Source organism: Phoenix dactylifera, chromosome 1 (assembly GCF_051530095.1).
Source record: "Phoenix dactylifera cultivar Ajwa chromosome 1, Ajwa_hap1_PhDact_Kaust_v1.1, whole genome shotgun sequence".
NCBI lineage: Eukaryota > Viridiplantae > Streptophyta > Magnoliopsida > Arecales > Arecaceae > Phoenix > Phoenix dactylifera.
Window position 1 is genome coordinate 46,024,033 of NC_143190.1, and position 25,097 is coordinate 46,049,129.

The following is a 25,097-nucleotide window of genomic DNA, read 5'->3' on the forward strand; positions in this document are numbered from 1 at the left end:
AAAAGTGAATTTTAAGAATTATTATATTACATGGAGATAGATAAACATGCAAACAACAGCCACTAATTATAATAGACCTCATGGCACTAAATAGCCTGTTATAATTCCAACCATCTTCTCGTTTATTTGAAACCATGACTATGGCAGTAGTTTTAAGCCTAAGCCAGTGACCGGAACGGAGCCGCCAACCCTCGCTTCAAGACCTTAAAAAAGCTCAACAGGGAGGGCAATTTTGTAAAATCATCCATCACGTACAGGGAGCGGGCTTGGCCTCAGCGAGAACAACCGGAACGACCCCGGCGAGAGTAACCGTAAGCATTTTCCGGGAATTCTTGCGCTCCACCAATCGTGATACCCAACTGCCTTTCGGTACCCATTGGGTCCAAATGGCGCTCAGCAAGGCCCGGGCAGCGCCACCACACGGTCCGCTTCCACTGCTACATTAAATTTTTTATGCACATATATCTGTTTGAAGGGCATGCGACACCAGATTCAACCACGCAAAATATTGTGCCTTTCCGACAAGGACGGATAGATAGGCTTCACCCACGGTTCCAATTTGCGATTGGGACTTCCAGGCCATCCTAAGAAACAAAATTTTGTGCCCATCTGACTGCAGCTTTTGGGACCATCAACCTACTCGGAAATTGGCATTCAAGAACACGTCTAGAATGTAAAATAATTTTCCAAAGGATCACTCTTATTAAGAAATCCTTTGGAAATATCATGTTGTAAAGAAATGAAGCACTAGCTATACAACCATAGTTTAGTGCAGAGTTCGCCCATTCAATACATAGTCCATGCAGTCCTCATAGAAGGGAGGAAAATAACTTCCAATAGCTTTAACTAAACTAGATAAAAGAAGCGTGGAAAAGTCTAATATCTTGCATTCACAATCAGGTTTATGGAACCTATTGGCAGAAAGGGATACCCACAGCAACAGGAATAGACAGATAAGCTTTGATACAAACATATAAACACCCCTACCTAACACTACAAGCCTATAAACACCCCCGTCCTATCCACACCAGTAATTTCTTTCCTTCCCGTGCATTGCTAAGGCAGGAAACCCCCTCCGGACATGTTGCCTGGCCCTTGTGTGGGCATCTTCCCTTGAGTCATGATTTGAGACCTGCTGTGGCCGGGGACGAATGTCTGACCCAATCCCGATCCAACCATCTGCTGCTGCTGTCCGACCATCTGCTGCTGGCCCATTCCCGATCCGACCATCTGCTGCTGCGACTGGCCCATTCCCGAGCCGACCATCTGCTGCTGCTGCGGTTGTGCCTGCTGTTGTAGCTGCTGCGCTTGCAGATGCTGATGTGGATGCGCCTGTTGTTGAAGCTGCTGCTGTTGAAGCTTCTGCTGCTGGAGATGCTGATGCGATTGTGCTTGTGGCTGAAGTTGCTGCTGTTGCAGCAGCAGCTGCTGCTGCTGCTGGCTAGGCACCTGTGGTTTGAACACAACCATATCCTGGATCAAGGAAAGTCTGGATTAGTGGCAAAAATAACATAACCTAAATTGAAATAACCCTTATAGACTCCGTTAACATACCCCAGGAAAGAGCACTCCGATCAAGCGGCCAGCTTTGTCCGAGACTGACAGAAGCAAGGTTTGTGAAGGCAGCTGGATGACTGCACACTGAAATAATATTTATACTGCATCAAGGATCGCTCGTACCACACTTATCTAATTGCTGCTTAAACATAACTGAATTCCGACCGTGGTAAAAGGATTCAACGAATTATTAAGGTAACAAATATCATTAAATTACCAAAGCCCAAGTAAATGTCAGACAGGTCATAGTTTACACTTGTTACAAACGTCGCAGTTGGATTACAACTTTATCACATATATTTAAGAAGAATTACTGGAGTTGTGGACCCTAAGATCAATTTCTAGTATCCCAATTAGCATGCTGTTTATATTTCATAGTCAAAGAAACTTATTAGCTTATGAAATTTAACTAAAATTTGTGAAAATAGTGGGACTTGTTTTTAGTGCACCTGATGGAGGTTAGGCATCCATTCTTCTCATTGATAAGGATCACTAAATGACATGAACACAAAAAACTGAGGGGTAAGTTCTGAAACCCAATTGTTCTGCAAAAACATCAGCTTACAGAAACTAATCTTCTTTTTTTTGAATACCAATTTCCTTTTTCTAGGTGCCAAACTTAAGGAGACCTTAATTCACATTAAGAGCAATCAAGTCCACTCCCATTGATTTTATATATAGTGTCCAACAATTTTCTATGGCCAAGAAGTATTTAACTTAGCACCAGATAATTAACAAATGCTGTAATTCAAATTTAAAAAAAAACGCACACGCTACAAAATTTCTGTCATTAGAAATTCACTCTTTCTTGTTCTACTGCTGCAAATGAGGCATTCTTTGAACGATTCTAGGTTCACTTCCAGTCAGCCGTTGACGTCCACTTTTTCTTCCACCATAGCAGGGCTCTGTTGTTCATATCTTTCAAGAGCTTGGGACCACCCCTTTATTTTTCTTCTTAAGTTTTTGTTCTCTCATTGTATTTGTGCAAGCCTTATTTTGCCGTCCTCATCTCTAAACACTTTGCCCCTCCATCAAGGTAGTTGTTCATGCAACAAATTTTCCCTTGAGTATATAATCTGTAGTGTGAGACCTCTGGCCACCATATGGTATCAAAGTGATCCAAGAAACGATGTTGACAAATATGGTAGCCTAAACTTCCTTTCCTGCAGTTTTTTCCTCTTCAATTGATGTTTAATAATGGTCTGAACTAAGATCTCTTGTTAAACGTTCATTGATAAGATACACATAGTAGTTCTTGTTGCACTGAAGTCCATCTCTTTAATTGTCTTCCGATTAAATCAATATTGCCGCATATACATATATTATGTAATGTATCACAGTAGCAGTAGAATTTATAGTCCTAGTGTGAGCATTATTTGACTTGATTAGTTTACAACTTTACATATATCAATATTTACAGATGCACGTGTAGAGGCTGTCATAAATTATCTGGAACCACCTCAAAGAAAGTATTAATTATCAATGTTCTATTTAGGGAAATTTTAGACATTACATATCTTTAGAAAAAAGAATATTGATGATTATCATGCTAATCATAAAGTTTTACTGTTTAGGCACATTGTTATGTAGAAGGATCTACAACATATGCCTAAACATAGCGACAGTAGACCCAGTACATGCGAGGAACCAACCAGAAGACGAGTTCTAGGAACATAATCCAACTTCAAGTAGTTGTGCATAATTAGCCATCATGTTTGGCCTCTTAATCCATTCCTTAATATGTTTGCTCCATCACCAGTTGTCTGTGGTTGGGGATGTTCCATTGGTCATCCATTCTGGTGCTTCAGATCATATAATTGGGACCATAATGTTTCCATTCATGAATCACTTTTTCAATTTGTTATTCTGCTCAATCCTCCACAATTGAAACTGCTCAACATTGTTCCACTTCAGCCTTTCTCTTGACACTTTTTGTCCTTAATTTGTCTGTGCATCTTCTTCTGTCCTTGAATAAACTGGCTATTGAGCAACTAAGTTAACTTTTCCATAAAGTTATGTTTCTAATAGCACAAGACTGAGAACATTATGGAAGGAAATAAGGATGAAAATGTTAATAATTTTTAAATGTTTGAAAAGTCCACTTTTCAGATACCTTAATCAATGACATTGTTGTTTTGGACAGCCATCTTTATTACGAACTAATGTAAGTTTACTGTGAGGAAGAATGCTCATGGAGGCACCGTTTATAACAGTTCACTCTGATATTTAACAACAGCCGAATATAGCTAGAGGGGTCTTAGTACTATGTCATACTAATTTCTTTAGAAGTTGACATACTACATATACTTTTCGCAAGTTGGCATGGCTGTATCTTATCAAAGACCAATCTGAATTTTCAACATGTGTCACAATTTTCATGCTGAAATTAAAGCTTTTGACAGTTATATCTTGAAAATGAAAAAAAAAACACTGATAAGGCTTTATATATATACTCTAAAATTTGTGACTGATTTAATATTAATAATAAATTGGTGACTGATAAGCTTTTTTTGGGCGACTCATCCAGGGAGTGAGGAGAAATCCTAACCTTCCCTCACCTCTCCTCTCAATATTGTGTTAGCCCCACAACTCTCACTCCTTGACCATGGACGGTGGCCACCCTCCTTGACAAGTATCTCTCCTCCCTCCCTCTCCCTCCACCTCTCCCTCCTTTCATAACCATCACTAGTTGGCAATTCATTCTGATCCTCTCTCTTCTACCACCCAGTCCACACTTTCTCCTCTTCCCCCCACCCCTCGCCCTCTTCCAACAAAAATCTCCCCCCCCCTCCCCGAGTGGGTTAGAGCGTACGGGTTCCAGGTGGGTTAGGTCGGGAACAATCGGGTGAAGAATGAGCATGCTGGTCAGATTGGGCTTCGGCCCTCTCATTTTACATCGAATCGGGCTCTGACTCCGGTTTTCAGGACCAAGGCAAGGCCGGCCGATCTCAAGCCTGATAAATTTGTCTTAATATCAGACCTCGACCCTAGCAGATGCTCCGGTCTACTTTGCAACGCATTGGCTTTTGGTTAAAGATCAGGGTTCAATGTCCTAATGAGTTCAAATTTCTATAGCACATGAAAATATCAAAAAATGTTTCCCCTTACATGACTAATACCCCCATGGCATGCAACATCACCAGACTACTTTGCATTTAGTGCACCTTTATCATCTACTTCCATTCCTAAAAGAGCAATGAATACATTCTAATTCTCCTTAATAGTGACACAACATTAGCATAGTAAAATTGCAGGAAAATTAAACACAATTAATTGTGCAATGCCATGCCCATACCATCCTCAAACATTAAGGTTAATACTATTAATATTTACCTTTATTACCTCTAAACTTAAAAAAAAAATTGGTCATTATGTTTGTTGGACATATAAAATGCCCTTCCAATGGGAGACCTTGTAAGTGATGCATATACGAAACAATCTGCAAGTCTTAGGCCCTGTTTGGGGGAGCTTTTGGAGGGCCAAAAAGCACTTTCTGGCCCTCCAAAAGTACTTTTAGATAAAAAATGATGTTTGGTAAAATTTTCGGAAAGCTGTTTCAGCTTTTGCGAGAGGCTGAAAACAGCTTTTGGGGAGAAGCTCCAATTTGGAGCTTTCCGAAAATGTTGTTTTCAGCTTTGTCGGAAAGCTGTTTTTTGGACCAAAATACCCCCATTTAAATCTCACTTTTTTCCCCCAAAACCCTCATCCCGCCTCTTCCTCTCTCACCCATCCTCTCCCTCCCTCTCTATCTTCCTCTTCCTCTCAACGCCGCCGCCTCTGCTCCTTCTTCCTCTTCTTTTTTTTTCTTTTTCTTTTTTTTTTGGGAGCTTGTGGCTGCCCACGGTAGCAGCCACCATGCCGGCCACCACCCATGACCGGCGACCTCTCTATATTTTAATAAAATAAAATAATAAATAAATAAATAAATAAAATAAAAAAGAAAAATAATGAGTGAGTGGCAAATAATCTGATCTAAATAAATAAAAAAAAATATTAGTAATTATTTAACCAATTTTATCACCTAGCTAGAAAATTTGTTAGAGAGATAAATGGTCATTAGAAGGATGAAAAATTAATTTACACTAATAATTATAATATTTTATATATTTATTATTGTATTATACTATAAATATTATATTATATCATAATACATTGATATGTTATGTTAAATAATTTAATATTATATTAAATTATTATTCTATAATACATAATGTTATAGTACTATATTATAATAATATTATATTACATTACATTAATATTAGACTATATCATATATTTATGTATTAATACATATTATATTTTATTATGCTCTGTTGTATAATACTGGTAATGTCCTTTATGGTCATTTTGTCACACAAAAGTACTTTCTCAATTTGTTTACCAAACACATGTTAAAGTGCCACAGCACTTTAGAAATGTAGTTACCAAACAGCAAACAGCTTTTTATAAATGCTCTGCTTCAGACAGTTCTACTTCCAAAAGCTCTACTACTAACAGCTCCTCCAAACAGGACCTTACTGTTTAAAGAGCTTAAGTTTGTAGGCAAAGAGAATTCATAAAGATGGGCTGAAGCAATCAGCAGAGGCATGATAAGACAGATTCTTACAGGTGATCTCATTTGGGCTCTCAAGATATCAAGTTAAATTTCTTGTATTCATGAATACTGCTTGTGGTCATATTAATGTTATGGAGCAGGCGGATGATATTATGGTTACTAGGTGATATTGGTGAATACAAAAGCTAGATTTGTGGTTACTTTTTAGCACGGATGCTTGAGGAAGCAAAAATGTCATTTGAGAGTTAAAGACTGTCAAATCCCAATACAAACAAACTTGTACCACAGAGCATGTGATAGTAGTTGCTTGGATCCAAAACTGTAAACACCGAAAAGTCAAAAGATCAAACACCATTCTTGTAAGCAAAATCCTTGAACATCCAAAGAAAATGAAAACTCATTCACCTCATTACCACTCAATTGGATATTTCATTTATAATTAGTGTTGTCCCCGTTACCATGAATAAATTTTACTTTCATTAGCACTTTAAAAAGGCTTGGGTATCTACAGGGCGCTTAAAAATGGTGCACTTCACAGAACAATAATGGGCATTTACCGATAGGTGGTCAGTCCAATGCTAATTGTCAGCTTTTCTAGTGCATAGAAGTTCAGCTATAAAATACAAAACATTTGTGGGTGAAAAACTGATGAGGAAAAGTAAGAAAAAACATGGTTGTTTGACTTGGTGTCAAATCTGAGTACCGGCTACCAATCTACAATTCATATATGAACTCATCTCAATATCGGCACTATAGGTAGCGATGAAGTCTGTTACTAGAGGCCCATAAGTTGCGCTTTGACCTTTTAGTTATTGTGTACAAAGTTCTTTATGTATTATATCATGAAAGAATAGAAGACACAAAATTGTAAAAGGTTAAATACAGGGAGAAAACGACCATGTGCATTAAGCCTACGGAACAAATGGCTGATATGTCCACAGAGGTTTTGAAGGAAAGAAAAAGAGAACATTTTCATAAGCTGTGCGATAAGAAGTAGGAAGTGCTAGCTTAATGAGTAGCCTCATTAACTTGACCACGTCTTCTAATATCTTTTATGATTAATAGGCAGCTATTGAGTGGGTAGGTGCACTTGAGCATTAAATAATAAGATTTGGAGACAGAGATATCGGTGTAACATATACAATTGGGTTTACTGCTGATTAAGCAGATCAAATGGGGAATCTGATCATTTATCTTTTGAAAAAATGTAACCCTAATTATGTAAGCAAGAGAATAAAGGGGTTCAGAATTTGGACAGACTAATGTAGCCAAGAATATATATTCCTCTTATTCTTATATATTCTTCCTTTCCTTTCTGCACTTTTTTTATAATTTTATTAGTCACAATCTCTTTTGGCTTTTTGTTTATTTCATCTCCAGATCTTTTCCTTTTTCAAGAAAGTTATTGACACATTTATCCATGCATCAGGTTTTCCAGAAAACGGATATCTAGTATAATTAGCAAACATCTCACAATCGGAATGTTTTTAGCTTAATACAGTCAATAATACATCACCACACTGCTAAGTCTTTGATACCTGTTCATTGTATTGTTGTCGTGTATAAATGCATGCATGCATGTATGTATGTGAACTGCAGGTTATATCATGAGACCAATTTAAAATCTCTCTCTTAAAGTACCAACTAAAAGAGACATATTTCCAATTTTATGCCGCTAGTGTGCAGTTTAAGATATTTCGCTTTAATGGTTTGAATGGACTATGAAGCAGCAGGCTCTTTTTCTTTACGTCATAGCTTGGTTAAAAAAAGCCTAGTTAATCCTCCATATTAATTTGAATGCTTATATGTAGCACCATTGACTTCCTTATCAATAATTTTACAGCCTGAAATTGCCAGAAATTAGAACTTAGGCATGGCAGAAATCACCACAAATATTCTAATTAGCTTATTAAAGGTGTCCAAGAAAAAAATACATGCAAAAACCTTGTAGACTGTAAATCCAATAAAATCAAAAGAAAAACGAGCACCATGGATGAGATGACTCACAAGCTTTTTTTCTTGCAGCTGCCCAAGGAATCCATGCTGATTTAGTGTCCGAAATACCAAATAATCTACTTTGCCACCATATTGTCTGCACTGAACAAGAAATGAAATATTACAGTCTATCTGTTTAGCATGCATGCAGAAAGATGAACAGTCCACATGTCATTATGCATAATAAAACACAGATAGATGGTTTGGGCATGACTTGTTACTCATATGCTCTTGGGCTATGAGACGAACAATTTGCATTGTTTGTGGCCAATCAGCTGCAAGCCTGAAATTATAACAAAGCAGATCACCAGCAACATGCTATAGCGTAGATCATTCGCAACATATAATAATAATTGTACAAATTTTAAAAAGTAAAAGCACTGGGTAGTTGTTCTGTCATAAGAAAGGCTGTGTCTTCCTCCTAGACAGAACAGTGAAACAGTGTGTGGTAGTCTGATTTTTTTCTCAAGATAAACAGACACCATTTCTCAAGATAAGAGAGATATACAATTTTTTCCTCATGGAGACAAGTAAAAGAAGACAATTCAAGAAGACATAATAAACTTACGTTTCTGATGCTGATGCATTCCTGTAACCCTGTCACATAAACAGATTTTTTCATAGTTATGATTCAGTTTATTGAATATATAAAGTTCGAATATTTTGCAAGGGAGAGATATTGGCATGATGGATAATGTTGACAGATAGCATTTTACTTCTAGAAAGGAATCAAATGGTTGCAGGTAGTAAGAAATAATTTTCTAAACTTTTCCTTGAGACATTTTTATGTTTTTTAGAGATTAAAGACCCATAATTAGATGGGAGAAGACTTATAATTCCAAAATAAATCTTTCAACAAATAAAGTATCAAGACTTTAAGAATCCTGAGTTATAGAAGTCAGTGTGTTGTGTAAACAAGCTGCAAGTTCATAACATTAATAACAAATGTCTAATAAGGCCCATCAAAACATAAAACTACCATCAATGCTGACAAGAAGTCATGAATCAGTGTTTATCATAAGCATGGCCACACAAAGTTGGGAACTGCAAAACCCCTGGATTTCCATCTGCACTATACTATTTGTGACCCTACAACCTGAAATCATTATCAATATGTATTTTCCATTCAAATATTAATATACGATTTAGTTTTTATTATGATTAATAGCACACACTATATCTGTTCCTTTATGTATATATACACACACACACATATATATATAAGTCAACTCTTATGATTAAGAAAAAGAAAATAGAAAAAGGAGAGGAAACTGGCCCTACCTCTGCTATGATTTCCTCTTCCAAGAGGAAGGAGACCTAGGCACCATCTACACCAAACCTGCTGTAGAAAGGAGAAAATTATAGGTTTACTGTGTGCCCTTGGCCCTGCCGCCTAGGTTCCTACTTGCCTTGCTCTGGCTGGATGCATAGCTCACAATCCTCAACCTTAGGTGCCTATTCAAGGATGGAAGCCTAATATTAGGTGGACAGTGAAGGTCAGCCTGGTGGGCCAACCCCTATTCCCTACTAGGTGGAAACTTCAAACAGAATCAGGAGTGTGAAAAAAGGGAATAAAGGATAGTAGATTGATCAAAAAGGGTTCTAAATGTTCATATTTTATACCAAAAACTGCTAAACCCAAAAGTTGCTAAATCTTAAAGGTATTTTTCTGGCATCAGCCAAGAGGCTAAATTGGAGGTGACAGAAGGATATGCTTTAAGTATACAAAGTAGATTGCATCAAAACTTCTCTAATAGCAAGACTTTTTCTTCTAGAATTATAGTCTCAAAAGCAGCACATCTAAATCTGCCTTTGTTCTAGTTAAATGTGAGGAAGTTATATTTTAAAGGGAGGCCTGAAAAAACGAATGTGTAGTAGCCTGTAGGCCCTATCGCTTGAGATAATGAAACCAAGTTAACAAGCTAAAAAGATCCATCTATAGGCTCGAGCAATCTCGTGGGTTATTTAGTACGTCATTAATATGATTATGCAACATAATGTTTTTATCTTTGCAATATGATATACTAGGACATATAATCCTAGCTGTTACATTACAATTACTGGAAGTGGAAGAGATCAAGGAGACAGAAGAAAGGAATAATGTAAGCAATCTTGGAGCTGAAGAAGACATTCCAATTTCCAAGGGATCAGTTTATCTCAAAGGAGAATATACGTTAATAATCCTTTAGAACCAAGGTACGCCGTCTCTGGACCGAGTGATTAGCACCCCGGCCCGCTGAGCTAAAATCCAGAAGATTTGGCCGAGGTTGGCCTCGGCCAAGACCAACCAGCAGGCCAAATCCACTGCTTAGAGGATTGCCCAAGCAGTGGCCAACCTCACCAGCCGATGGTTCAGCCCCGCGCAGGCCCTGCCCAGCGCCTGCGCAAGGTTCTGCGCCCATCACAGCCAACGCGCGGCCCTCCGCGCGCCCGACGCCCAGCAGCGCACATCCCTCTGCGCGCATGCACAGCTACGCGCGAACCTCTGCGCACACCAGCAACCAGGCCGGCCAACGCCCGAGCGCCAGGCCGACCCAGTGCCACGCACACCAACGCGCGTCCGACGCTTTGCACCCGCGCTCGCATGGCGCGCCCGAACCTCGCCAAAGCCAGACGCGACCGGTGCACTGTCAGGCCACCTCCCCAGCACCCGACACACGCACAACAGTGGGTTGCACGCATGCTAGAAGTGGGCATGGACATGGGCAGCAACCAGGGGCACCAACCCTTGCGTGCGCACTTGAGCGCGCACGCACAAAAGGCAGAGCAAGCGCAAGGCTCGGCCGAGACTGCATCCGGCCGAGTGCATCCAAGCCAATCGGGTCCAAAGCCAACACACAGGACAAGCCCAATCAATGACAAGTCAATCAGTCCGAGCCCGTGCACATTGAACCCGGACCAGCCAGTGCATGCACGCCCAAAGGCCAAACAAGGCAAGCCACGATCGGCCGAGCCAAAGGCACGGCCAAGGGACAAATGGCAATCATCCGCACGCGACAGCAAACAAGAAAACTCCCTGCAAGACAGCACTCGGCCAAGGATAGCAGGCCGAGACACATGGCAGAAATCCAAGCGCAAGCGTGGGGATAAACATGGAAGGAGCACGCGCGGAATCAACGGAGGAGCCTGCAGGCTCTTCAATAGAGTTTGGCGAGCGAAGACATGAGCGACCGAGATGCAGCAGGCCGCGAGATGAATGGACAGCAGGAGGCCAAGTCACCAATCCGCAAGAGCAAGAGCAGCTGGAAGCACGTCTCGGTAAATCAAGAAGCGCGTCCCGGGAGTCTACCCGGCCAACCAACGAAGAGACCAAATCGGGCCAACCGCGGACAAGTGGTGGCATCCACATGGGACATGCGCCTCGGCCAACCGGGCAACGCATCCCGGGCGTCCACTCCATTTCAGCACATGGCCGAAGGGGCCAAACATAGTTAGACCCCGTGCGGCTAAGTTAGAATCTTTTTTGCATTTGAATTTCTTCCGCAAATAAGCCAAGGCACTAGGCCTATTTAAAGGAGCCATTAGGGCCCTTAGTCGGCATCTTTGAATCATTTGAATTGTCTTTGAATTAGTGTGTCAAGGGCCCCCTAGGTGGAAATTTCGGCCGCAAGGCTTGGGCTAGGGTGGGATAGATCAACTCCCCTTAGAATGTTTTAGGCGTCGCAAGATCCCTTCCTGATCTTGCCAAGAGTTCTTGTAATCCGTTGCTTATTGGAATATAATCAAGTTCTTTCAATTTCAGCCCCATCTCTTTGGTTCTTTTCCACCGCCGGCCCCAATCTTGGATTAGCACACGGTGTAGTTCCAACGGCAACAAGAAGAGGCGCGTTACCCACATCAAGTCGGTCCCAACAACACAACATCCTTTGAACCTTGGCGCGGGGTTTGGGACCGCAAAGCCCCGCGGGCCAACACTGGTGCTTTCATTGAGAGTCTTCAACGGAGATCGTCGGGTGATCGGCTGCAGTCCAAATCTATGGAAGGACGATCTCAAGGGTAACGCTCCATCTTTTCATATCTATGCTTTTCATTGCATGTGTTATGAGATCTGAAAATCAGATCTGAAATTAATTGTTTTACTTGTGAGATTTGATTGTAAGGGGTTTATTTCATTGTCTTGTTATTGTGTGAGATTTTTCCTTGTACAGGAAAAGAGTCCTCTTGTGTCTATTGTCTTCAATCTAGGGATAGTCTAATGGGGAGGCTACTGGTAGTACCCAAGATTATTTGACCTAACGGATTGGTTGTAGGATATATTAGGGGCCGCATAAAGAGAAGCTACTTGTAGTACCTTGTGTGCCTTCCCCAACTACAATCTTTTCGGGAACACATAGATCATCAATACCTCTTTTGGGTTGAGAGATCATATCTTGTTTTTCATTCATACTTGTATAACCCAGAAGGGACATATTTTTGTGTGGTGTAATCTTCTCATAAAGGAGGGTCGGCTCATCCTTTGGGTGACGACCGTAGGAGGATTGGGTTGATTTTTGTTGGGTAGAACTTTCAGATTTTATGGAGTCGGGTAGTAAATCTGTTAGCCAACAAAGGCTCCTTGAGGTGATGAAAAATAACAATGCAAAAATCAGCCGAGTGTTAGAGCATGTGGTGACCACCTTGGCCGCCGTAAGGAGAGAAGGAAACGCCAACATAGAAAGGATAGAGAGGAGATTTGCAGAAAAAGGAAGTGATGTTAGTGAAGGAGGAAGAAAAAAGAGAGAAGTTAGGAGAAGAGGAGGAAGAATTGAGAGTGGTGATGATATTGTTGATAGATGGGCCGATGGTATCCCTATGAAGGATCGGCCAAGGAGCATGGAGAGGCATGGGAGTGAACCCGTGGGAAGTCCTTACCCTTAGAGGCCTCACGGCCGACGGGAACAAGAGGAAAGAAGGAGAGGAGATTGGGTTGCCCATGGAGATGACTTTAGGGTTTCGGGTCCACATGATAGAAGGGTCCGAAAGCCAAAGATTGATTTCTCATCTTTTGGAGGAGGTGATCCATACGAGTGGCTCGATAAGGTCGAGCAATATTTTCAGGTTTATGAGATCCCTCAAAAGGAAAGGGTGACCTTAGCAAGCTACCATCTAGAGGGGAGAGCCAATAGGTGGTGGAGGTGGCTAAGAAACATTTTTGAGAAAGAAGGAAACTACTTGGGGTGGACAATTTTTGTATAGGAGTTCATGAATCAATGGGGACCGTCACCAACCGTAAATCACCACGGCTAATTGGCCAAGTTGAAGCAAGAAGGCAAGGTGCAGAATTATGTTGATGATTTCCACCAACTACAAACGATGGTTGATGGTTGGTCGGAAGAGGCCTTGCTCAACATCTTTATTGATGGGCTCAAACCTTGGCTTGCCAAGGAACTAAAGCTCAAGCAGCCCATACGCCTTCAAGATGCAATTAGGATGGCGGAGATCCTTGACCAAAGTGGCTACACCGACCGGCGCCCGGCCAAGGAAAGCTCCAACCGCAACAATACCAATCCGTTGCCATCCAAGTCCCAACCAGCAGCCGCAAGCACTTCAAAACAGCAACCCCCAGAAGTCAAGAAGCTCAACCGAGAGAAGTTGCACGAGTACATCAAGAAAGGATTATGCTTTAAGTGCAGCGCCAAATGGGAGAAAGGCCACCGCTGCAAGCCCGATCAGTCCTATGTTCTTCACATCAATAGCAGCGGGGATGAAGCCGAGGATGATGCTACAACCTCCGATGGCAGCACCTCTGATGACGATCCCATCGAAGCCAACTCCATCAACCCCGTTCCAAAAGATGCTGAGTTGTCCTTACATGCACTCACCGGAATCCAAAGGCCTTCAACCATGAGGATGACTGCATGGATTGGCAAACATGAAGTGTCATTGCTCGTTGACAACAGGTGTCCGACAACTTCATCAATTCGGGAGCCCTTCAACGGGTTGGACTTAAGGGGGCAGCCACCAAACCCTTTGAAGTGAAGGTGGCGAGCGGTGAAAGGCTTAAGTGCTAAGAAGTGGTCAAGGACATCCGACTCAACATCCAAGGTGTTCGAATTTCAGCCGATTTACATGTACTCCAACTTGTAGGCTTGGATGTGGTCCTTCGCAACGTATGGCTTCGAGGCATTGGGAAAGTAGTCACGGACTACAACGCCATGACCATAGAGTTCCGACATGGTGGAAAGAAAAGGCTATGGACAGCCCTCAACCACAAAGAAGTGCGGCCTTGCGAGGCCAACATGATCGAGCGCTTATGCCGAGGAGGGGCACTATGCTTTGCCATGATGCTGTCCAACCGAGGGGCTGCGGGGGGGACCTCAACCGCAGCCAAAAGATGAATTGCAAGGCTTGCTGCCGCAAGTCCAAAAGCTCCTTGAAGCCCACCGTGGCGTCCTAGAGATGCCAACCGTGCTTCCACCAAGGCGCGCCTTCGACCACCCCATCCGCCTTAAGGAAGAGAGCAAACCAATCAATGTACCACCCTATAGGTATGCTCATTTTCAGAAAAGGAAAATCGAGAGGCAAGTGGACGACATGCTGAAACAAGGGATAATCCGGCCAAGTACAAGCCCCTTCTCATCACTGGTTCTTTTGGTGAGAAAGAAGGACGGGTCTTGGAGGTTCTGCACCGATTATAGAGCCTTGAATGAGGCTACTATCAAGGACCGGTTTCCAATCCCAACCGTGGATGAGATGTTAGATGAACTCCATAGCGCAAAGTTCTTTACAAGACTTGATCTCTCGGCCGACTATCACCAAATCAAGATGCGCGACGAAAATGTCCACAAGACAGCGTTCCGCACCCACTCCAGCCATTATGAATACCTTGTCATGCCGTTCGGCCTTTGCAATGCACCATCAACCTTCCAAGCCGCTATGAATCAGGTATTCAAGCCGCACCTTCATAAATTCGTCATCGTCTTTTTCGATGACATCTTGATCTATTCAAAGTCCCTAGAAGAACACATGCGGCATCTAGATCTAGTCTTGCGCACCTTGGAAGAACATCATTTTTTTTATCAAGCCCTTCAAGTGCGTTTTTTTTCAAACGGAGCTTGAGTACCTTAGGCATGTTGTATTCGGAGATGGAGTACGTGTTGACACACGGAAAATTGAGGCCATGACTGATTGGCCGTTGCCCAAGGATATGTCAGCCTTACGATAATTTCTAGGACTCACCGGCTACTACTGGCGGTTTGTGCAAGGCTATGGCCTAATTGCAAAGCCGCTCACGGCCATGCTGAAAAAAGATGGGTTCGAGTGAACAGAAGCAGCCTGCCAAGCCTTTGAAAATCTCAAACGGGCTATGACTCAAACCCCTGTGCTCGCATTGCCCGATTTCCGCAAGCCATTCCAAGTCTTCACCGATGCAAGAAATGATGGAATTGGCACGGTCCTAGCTCAAGACAGGCGCCCACTAGCTTATATTTCCAAAGCCCTTGGGCCACAAAAAAAAGGCATGGAGCACGTACGCAAGGGAGCTGCTCGCGGTGGTACACGCGGTCAAGGTTTGGAGGCCATACCTACTTGGAAGATGCTTCACCATTGTCACCGACCAGCAAGCTCTTCGGCACCTTCTACAACAAAAAATCGTGACTCCAGAGCAGCAAAAATTCCTGGTAAAGTTACTTGGCTTTGAGTATGACATTATCTATCAACCAAGAAAAGAGAATAAGGTGGCAGACGCATTGTCACGAAAGGAGGGCAGTCCACTACTTGACGGCACCCTTGAGGACAAGAGTATTCTCCAAGAGGGGGGATGATGAGCACCCTGGCCAGCCAAGCCAAAATCCAAAAGATTTAGACAAGGCCAACCTCGGCCAAGACAAACCAGCGGGCCAAATCCATTGCTTGGAGGGTTGCCCAAGCAGTGGCCAACCTCGCCAGCCGATGGTTCAGCCCCGCGCAGGCCCTACCCAGCGTCTGCGCGAGGTTCTGCGCCCATCATAACAGCGCACGGTAAACCGCGCGCCCGCTCGGCCACAGCCACGCGCGGACCCCCACGCGCGCCCATAGCAGCGTGCGGCCCTCCGCGTGCCCATGCAACCTCAGGCACGCGCGGCCCCCCGCGCGCCAGCAGGCGCGCAGACTAGCGCGCGCCCACCAGCCCACGCACGGCGAACCGCGCACACACCATCAGCAGACGCGCGGCCCTCCGCTCGTGCGCCAGCCAGCGCGCGGCCCTCCACGTGCACCACTGCAGCGCGAGGCCCTCCGCGCGCCCGACGCCCAACAGCGCGCGGCCCTCCGCGCGCATGCACAGCCATGCTAACCTCTGCGCGCGCGAGCAGCAATCGAGCCAACCAACACCCGAGCGCCAGGCCGAGCCGGTTCCACGCACACCAGCATGCGCCCGGCGCTTTGCGCCCGGCGCTTTGCGCCGCGCCCGCATGGCGCGCCCGAACCTCGCCAAGGCCAGACACGACCGGTGCACTGCCAGGCCGCTTTCCCACGCCTCGCCAGCACACGCGCAACAGTGGGTTGCACGCATGCCAAAAGTGGGTATGGACATAGGCGGCAACCAGGGGCACCAGCCCTTGCGTGCTCACTTGAGCGCGCAAGCACCGAAGGCACAGCAAGCGCAAGGCTTGGCCGAGACTGCATCCGACCGAGCGCATCCAAGCCAATCAGGTCCAAAGCCAGCGCACAGGACAAACCCAATCAATGACAAGTCAATCAGTCCGAGCCCGCGCACATTGAACCCGGACCAACCAGCGCATGCGCGCCCAAAGGCCAAACAAGGCAAGCCACGATCGGCCGAGCCAAACGCATGGCCAAGGGACAAGTGGCAATCGTCCGCGCGCGACAGTAAACAAGAAAACTCCCTGCAAGACAGCGCTTGGCCAAGGATAGCAGGCCAAGACACATGGCAGAAATCCAAGCGCAAGCGCGGGGATAAACATGGAAGGAGCATGTGCAGAATCAACGAAGGAGCCTGCAGGCTCTTCCATAGAGATTTGGCGAGCAAAGACATGGGCGGCCGAGATGCAACAGGCCACGAGATGAACGGACAGCAGGAGGCCAATCTGCGGGAGCAAGAGCAGCTGAAAGCGCGTCCCGGTAAATCAGGAAGCGCGTCCCGGAAGTCTATCCGACCAACCAACAAAGAGACCAAATCGGGCCAACCGCGAACAAGTGGCGGCATCCGCACGGGACACGCGCCTCGGCCAACCGGTCGACGCATCCCGGGCATCCACTCCATTTCAGCACATGGCCGAAGGGGCCAAACATAGTTAGACCCCTTGCGGCTAAGTTAGAATCTTTTTTGCATTTGAATTTCTTCCGCAAATAAGCCAAGGCCCTAGGCCTATTTAAAGGAGCCATTAGGGCCCTTAGTCGGCATCTTTGAATCATTTGAATTGTCCTTGAATTAGTGTGTCAAAGGCCCCCTAGGTGGGAATTTCGGCCGCAAGGCTTGGGCTAGGGTGGGGTGGAGCAACTCCCCTTAGAATGTTTTAGGTGTCGCAAGATCCCTTCCTGATCTTGCCAAGAGTCCTTGTAATCCATTGCTTGTTGGAATAGAATCAAGTTCTTTCAATTTCAGCCCCATCTCTTTGGTTCTTTTCCACCGCCGGCCCCAATCTTGGATTAGCACACTGTGTGGTTCCAACGGCAGCAAGAAAAGGCACGTTACCCACATCAAGTCGGTCTCAACAACACAACATTCTTTGAACCTTAGCGCGGGGTTTGGGACCGCAAAGCCCCGCGGGCCAACACCGGGCCCTGTGGTGGTGCCACACTATCACTGTGATGGTACGGTACAGTACAGTTAGGGGCCGGTTCAGCATACCAAGTGTCGGTACATCCTCTGTACCATATACTGGTACTGAACTGGTACGGTATGCTCTATACCGCTTGGTTCAGTACAATACAGTACGGCAAAACTTGTCTAGAACACTATGGACCAGCTTGCCTCAAAGAGAATATATGTCAATAATCCTCTAGAACACTATGTTCTGAAACCCGTGTTACACAATAAAATTATATGCAAACGAGCATTACTTAGTGACACATAATGAAATATACTTTCTTTCAAAAAAATAATTTAGAGGTTATTGAAGTATGTCATATATATAGGCTACCATTGATATTTTCTTTCAAGTGTTTAGTCATTGTTAGTACAAATTTTTCAAGTTAATTGATGCATGAAAGAAAGAAATTTGGGTTTCTGAACTCAAAAAATTGTCGATACTTTGTTCTCACCATGTCACAACAGAGAAATAGCTGAATTCAAAGAAAAATGCAAACCGAACATACCATGGTGATAAATTAAATAATATACTTTACAAGACAGAAAAATGATACACAATGATACAGATAAAGATGAGGCATACCAAAACAATGCCCAATAAATGCTGTGGGAAAAACAAGGATACATAAACTTTTAATTTTAAAGCTTCTAAAGGAAAATCGTCAAGGATAAACATTCGTGAATAAAGTGAAGGAACTTTAATTCAGAACTTATGCAAAAGAAAGAAAAACAGAACAAACGATCTTCACATGAGAACTTTTTACTGGAGATCTTTCTTATCAAGAGGGAGACCTTAAGATATAGAGAGAGAGCTGTACGTATTCATATACAGCTTCAATCGTCATCAATCTAATCCAACTGATAAGAGAAATTTGAACATTAGAAACACTAATTTAATAAAACATATCCAACTTACTTCAAGTTTACAAATGAATACTGGTTGTCCTTGCCTCTGTCCAGACAAAGATCCCTAAAAAGTTAAAATGAGGACACTGTCAGAAACTTTTCAATGCACCATAGCAAATTAATAACATATGGTCATATAAATTTTGGATACAAGCAATGGTGAAAATGGCAGATTTGTAATGTATAAAGTGAGGCCTTATGCAAGCACTAATGAGTACGAAATAATGATTAAATATTATTCTGACAAGAATTTTTACTAAAAGAAAGGAGAATTGTATATTTGTTATATCCATGATCCGCCAAACCGGTCTGAACCACTATTGAGCTGAACCGGCATGGAATCGGGTCTATTCGTCTACGAAAATTGTAACCCACCCCCAAATCGGTCCGAACCAGATGGTTCGGAGTGTTTTCGATTCGCACCGGTTTGAGCCAGCATGCTATTGCATATTGTATGACAGTACAGTACCGAACTGGCCGACGACTTGTACGGGTCCCAGTACCGATTCAGCGGACCTTAGTTATATCCGTAAGAGCTTTTAAAAAGCCCCACTCAAACGAGTAATGTCTTGCATAATTTACATAACGCATTACTTAATTAGATGTTTCACTTTGCTCTTTTAATTTTATTCTAGAATATACACACATTTCAGCCTGCATCACACTCACTTATGAGAACCAAATGTACTACTGTGTCCAAGTTTAAAAGAGTTCATTTTTGTGTACAAGAAAAGAAAGAAAAAAATGGATTCCATGAGCCATCAGCTAGCTATTAAAGAAATTCCAAAAATCTTCAAGAACATACCATGCCTAATATCTTAAATTGTCTGATTAAAAATGATTATTTTATCATTCTTGTGCAATATACATTGATAGGATACACTTTATACATAGTAAACTTCTTGATGATTTCTACAGTCAATGATTTATCACGAAGACAGGAGCAGCAAAATTACCTCCCAAATTTTGACATACTTGGACTGAGCTTGTTGAACATTAGAAGGATGTTGTGACACAGGCATGTTCATCGTAGAATTATTGGTCACCCCAAGAGAATGTAAACCTGCTTGCTGAGACATTCCTGGTGTAGGAATCATTGTCCCAGGTCCAGAGGAGATACCGGTGGGCCCAAGATTGTTCATTGTGTTCTGGTTCATGCTAATCCCTCCTTGCCCAATTTGCGTACTTGATGCTAGATTTCCTTGTCCCACACCAGGTATTGATGTGCCCATACCAATGTTGCCTTGTAGATTAGCCAAAGCAGGTGAAATGCCAATATTTGAATTTCCTGACATATTGGATGTGGCAGATGCAAATGAACCAAGGGCTGAATTTTGTGCAACTTGTGCAGTAGCCATCAATGGCCCTGATCCAGCTACTGATGTAATCCCTGACATTGCAGATGATACCATTCCGGTAGATATCATATTTGACATATGCATTGCCATAGGTGTCGCACCCATTGTTTGAAGTCCTATAGAACTTGCTCCTGCTATAGAGGCAGAGGTCATCATTTGGCGGTGTTGAGAAAGATTGTTTAAAATGCTAACATTTGCCGGTGTTGGACCAACAGGACGTAGTGACTGTGAAATAGGATTTATTAAAGGTTTAATTTCCTGCACACCATCACTATTTGCACCCATCTCCTGTGAAGTGGGAGATGGGGCAGAATTTTGCAAGTTTCCCACTCCCTGAGTGGCAACATTAGAAATTGATTGCATATGGGGAAAGGCAGGTCCAGATACCATAGAGGACACAGTAGTTGGCTCCTGAAAATTGGAAAATGATAACACTGTTAGAGACTATACAAGTGATAAGCATCAAATCAAATAAAATATTTTATAATTCAACTTTGAAACTGTTTGCAACTCCTACCATTTTAACAGTTGCAGTTGGGATGTTTCCAACAGTTACTGGTGGGCGATTGATCATTGATCCATTCACTGAGAAAGTAAACAAAATATTTAAGTATTCTACTAACTGATATACCTACCAGTGTAGCAGCAAGCACAGATATGATCACCAAAATACACATTAAAAAAAAAAGGTTATCCAGGCATCGTTACAACTAACAACCTGTATTCGATAAGTGAAGGCGTATGTAGGTGGAACATTATTAACGCATAATTAACCATGTTCATAGATACGATCATACAATACTAGAAAATATTCAAAACAATAACTGATACAGTTACACCAACAAGCATTGCAGCCAGCACATATATGATAACCAAAATGTATAGAAAAAACCATTATCCAAAAATCATTATAAATAGTATATGGAATTTCATAAATTCGGGTGCCTGTGGGTGGAAGATGGTCAAGGCATAATTAACCATGTTCCTCGGATTGAGTACTCCAACACCACACAACGTCCAGTTTGAAACACTCCAAGACATAAAACTAGTTGAGTATCTAAAGAACAGATTTAATCATAAGATGCAATTAAGACTTGCTTAAGCAAGCATGTTCTAAGTCTAACTGATCAGAGCAGAATAATATTTCAATACAATCATAATTTCTATAATATTTTGATACGTTTACATTTTCTTCAAGATTCAATGTTCCTTCTAAACTTCTTCATTTTATAAAGTATATTCTGAAAATCATGACAATTTAGATGGCAGTTTACAAATCAGGTAACCGAGGTTTTCGTCTCTATGACCAACAAGTTAATTTATGAAAAATCGCAGAACAAGTCAATCAATGTAAGCTAGTAATATACCGATTGCCTTCTAAAATCCACATTTTGGTTTCCAAGGACACCTGCTCTTTCAGTTGTGGTTGGTATTTAGGGAAATATCTTTTCAGAGTGCACTTATACATTGGTTGAGATTATACTAACAAAGCAAGCAGCTGATGCTCAAAAAAATGGCAACTTATATATGGATCTTTCATGTAAACAAATTATTCTTAAAGTGCACTCGGTCTGTTATGCTTAAAAAACCCATCATAATTAACCTGCAACTATGGAACAGTAGAGGGTATACACATTATCTAATATCGATTATTCTCACAACTCTAATATTTCAGCTAAATGCTCAAAAAGCAACATATTGTGAATTGATGGACAGCCTCCTCAGGAACTTGATTAAAAATTTCAATATCACTTGCAAACATTAGGTATGATGTAAGACCCAAGATTGTTTCCAGATGCTGAGTATATATATCAAAAAGGGACACAGGCAATTAGTCACCAACAAGGTCGAAGCTCATCCGGGATGTCATATGACATTGTTTTTTCCATGTAAACTGTACTACATTTTGATGCCTATGATAATAAAATAATGCTGGATAAGAGAGATGTGTATTGAAGAGTTAGGATCAAATGAATTAACTAAAGTTTTTAGACAAGACTCCTTATTGTTCTATGAAAATCAATGACTATAATACAACATAAGATGATACATACAGCAGCGATAGAGCATCAATATATGTCTAAATACTTTAGTTATATATAGTTAATACTTTAAAGCAAGGTTTGCCGAACCAGGCCGAACCGCCTAGTTCAAGCAGTACTAAACTGACCCAGTACAAAATCGAGACGATTTGCTATTTAAATTCGGTTCCGGCCCCTATGAGCCGGAATCACAAAGGGACCAGCCTGAACCGATCCTTTTAGGGCCGGAACCGGCCGATTTCGGCCGGTTCGATGCCGACTCGGTGCAAACCGGCCGGTTCGCACCGAGGCAAGCCGCACTGTGACAATAATGCCACAATGCCCGATTTTAGATATTGGTATTTATGTTGTACTTTAAATATATATAAGTGATTGTATTATTTTATATTTTTCATATCACTACTTAAATTGAGGATATTTTATATTGTTCCTTTTATGATTTGTATCATTTTAAAGCAATAAGATGAATCATTTAGGTTAAACTAGATCATAAAAACATCAAAAAACATCAAAAAATATAAAGAAAACATCAAATTAGATTTAAATTCATAGAAAAAGTTTGAAAAGAGTGATTACCAATTAAATATTTTTAAAAACTCCAAAATAAATTAGGGCGTGCCGGTTAGTGCCGGTTCGGCAGACCTTGCCTTAAAGTATCTTATCACGATAAATATGACAGCAAGATATATTATCATTTGATGTTATTTTAACAAAAAATCATGCTGATGAATTCAACTTTGAGTTCCTATACACTGAGAAATAGCTAATAATGAATATCTTTAACCATCCCTATGTAGAAAGTACTAAACCAAACTAACATGAATGAGACAACTGAAGTGAGAAGTTGTATCTACAAATTGTAAATCATCAAGGATGCACGAAGTAGAGCTCCTAATTTCTATCTCTTACTAGTTAGGTTTGATGAGTCTAGGACAATTTCCTTATGCATAGTGTTTTACATGAAATTATTTGATCTATAGTGAATGCTGCAGACCCTCAGCTCGACCAGAAAGAAAAGAGCCCTTTACCGTACCATTGTTTTAACTTATGCAACCGTGCACTAAATAATGACAAATGATGCTATCATTAGACATCATAAGGAGATGAAGGGCCAAAACTGAACAATCAGCCCACATTTCACACTAGTAACAATCAAAAGTATATTGGTTACAACAATTGGAAATAACTTCTAGAAAATAATATTTTTGATATATGATGACATAATAAAAGCAAAATGAGGCAGCTAAATTAACAATATCGTAATGTCTAGAAGCTATACACACATACAAAGACATGAATACAAAGGTAAACTACTGTAAAGTTGACCAAATTTGACCTAAGATCCAGTTAGATGAAAGTTGAAGATCCAAACCATTGAATGTGTACAACATCTAAACAACCTACAGACCCGAAAACATATATTGTGGAGATTCTTAGCTTACGCATCACATAGTCCTAAAACAAAGGGTACAAATAGAGCTAGGGTCCTAAAATGCATCATAGGATACACGAACTGAAAACCCCAAAAGTTCAAGTTGATCTAGTCATCTTAAAATACAAGCAACCAAAATTCAACTGTTTTGGATGTTTGTAACCTATAAAACAAATAAAAACATTGTATATGTTATTTTATCTACCCATTTTGTGATGAGCTGATGTTTAGGCAAGGTTTCCAAAAAAAATGATTTTAGGCTTTTAGATAGACTAGAGGCAATAGATCACATTCAACAGCCCGGACTTTTGTTTTGGAACCATAATCTTCATATTTCACCTGACCAGATCTGAGTCTCAACCCAGTTGAGCTTATCATAATCTAACTCCAGACATGTTTTTATTATATGTTTATAATTTAAACACACAAAGAACAGCATCTGGTGGACTGGCATGAGGCATGGGTGCAAGCCCAGGCACCAACCAATCTACTTGATGCTAAATTATACCAGGTTGTATCAAACCATGCTGATTCCAAATGGCTAGGCATAGCATGACATTGAGCAGTACAAAAGCAAAAGGCTTCTGAGGTCTTTTTCTTTATTTCTTCCATTATTTCACAAGCATGGGAGATGGGTATCCCATTCTTGGCTTCAACGAGAAGCAAATTTGTGGAGATTATATTTTTAATTAACAAATAGTATAAAAAAGGCACAACCATTATAACATATCAGAATCTTATACCACAATCTTGGTACCGAATATTGTATCGGTCGATATAAACATTCAGCATGATGGTATGATAATGCCTTATCATGAAGCAATGTTAACATGGTACTAGCAGCGTACGAATCTTTGGCACACAGTCATGCCAGTGCATGCCAAGTGTGCTAGGAATTAGCAAAGTGTGCATGTTGCATGCCAAGCCAATATGAAGCCAACAAACTAGCAGAACACTATAACTCAATCCAAGCTACAAATACAGCATAGTTGTAGTAGCTATAGTACAACTTTAGTACTAGTGCAGTATAACTAAAGAATAAGTTTGGTACAACTATAATATACCTATACTTAAAAGTTAAAACTATAGTATAACTAGTACAACTAGAACATAACTAAAGATTAGTTTTTTCGCTATATGTGTTTGTTAATCGATTCTTATGTATTCTAATTATTCAAAGTAATCTCTTTTTTTGTGTAACACACTAGTAAGATTTGAAAATTGAAACTGTACCATATTACTGAAATAGCATATTGCACAATTATCATCACACATATGCCTTGGTTTTTAGTTATAGAATAAAATTTGTTGGTTCCATTTCTTGTTCTTTTCTTTTTTGTATATAACAAAATCTGAGAGCATTAAAAGAAATTTGGAATACTTTAAGTTAAAAAAGAAAAAAACAAAAATTGCATATGTCATCTTGCCCATGTGTGCCAGTAAATGTTACTACAAGCCCCCAATGGCAACTGCATACAAAACACTAGCATGGCATAGCACAAGGCACATGTTCAGTCAACAC

General features: G+C 41.5%; 1 protein-coding gene across 2 annotated transcripts in view; it reads right to left on the reverse strand.

Moving 5' to 3' along the window:
• Positions 1-674: 674 nt before the first annotated feature.
• Positions 675-25,097, reverse strand: part of PFT1 (phytochrome and flowering time regulatory protein (PFT1)) — a 33,847-nt gene continuing 9,424 nt past the window's right edge. For both annotated transcript variants that reach the window (XM_008793013.6, XM_088703549.2), the window contains 8 exons: positions 20,619-20,686; positions 19,700-20,512; positions 18,754-18,807; positions 8,676-8,704; positions 8,322-8,390; positions 8,120-8,204; positions 1,555-1,641; positions 675-1,473 (listed from right to left, as the gene is read on the reverse strand). In XM_008793013.6, the coding sequence (XP_008791235.4) occupies positions 1,057-1,473; positions 1,555-1,641; positions 8,120-8,204; positions 8,322-8,390; positions 8,676-8,704; positions 18,754-18,807; positions 19,700-20,512; positions 20,619-20,686 (1,622 nt within the window). In that variant the 3' untranslated portion in view covers positions 675-1,056. The remainder of the gene's footprint in view (positions 1,474-1,554; positions 1,642-8,119; positions 8,205-8,321; positions 8,391-8,675; positions 8,705-18,753; positions 18,808-19,699; positions 20,513-20,618; positions 20,687-25,097) is intronic.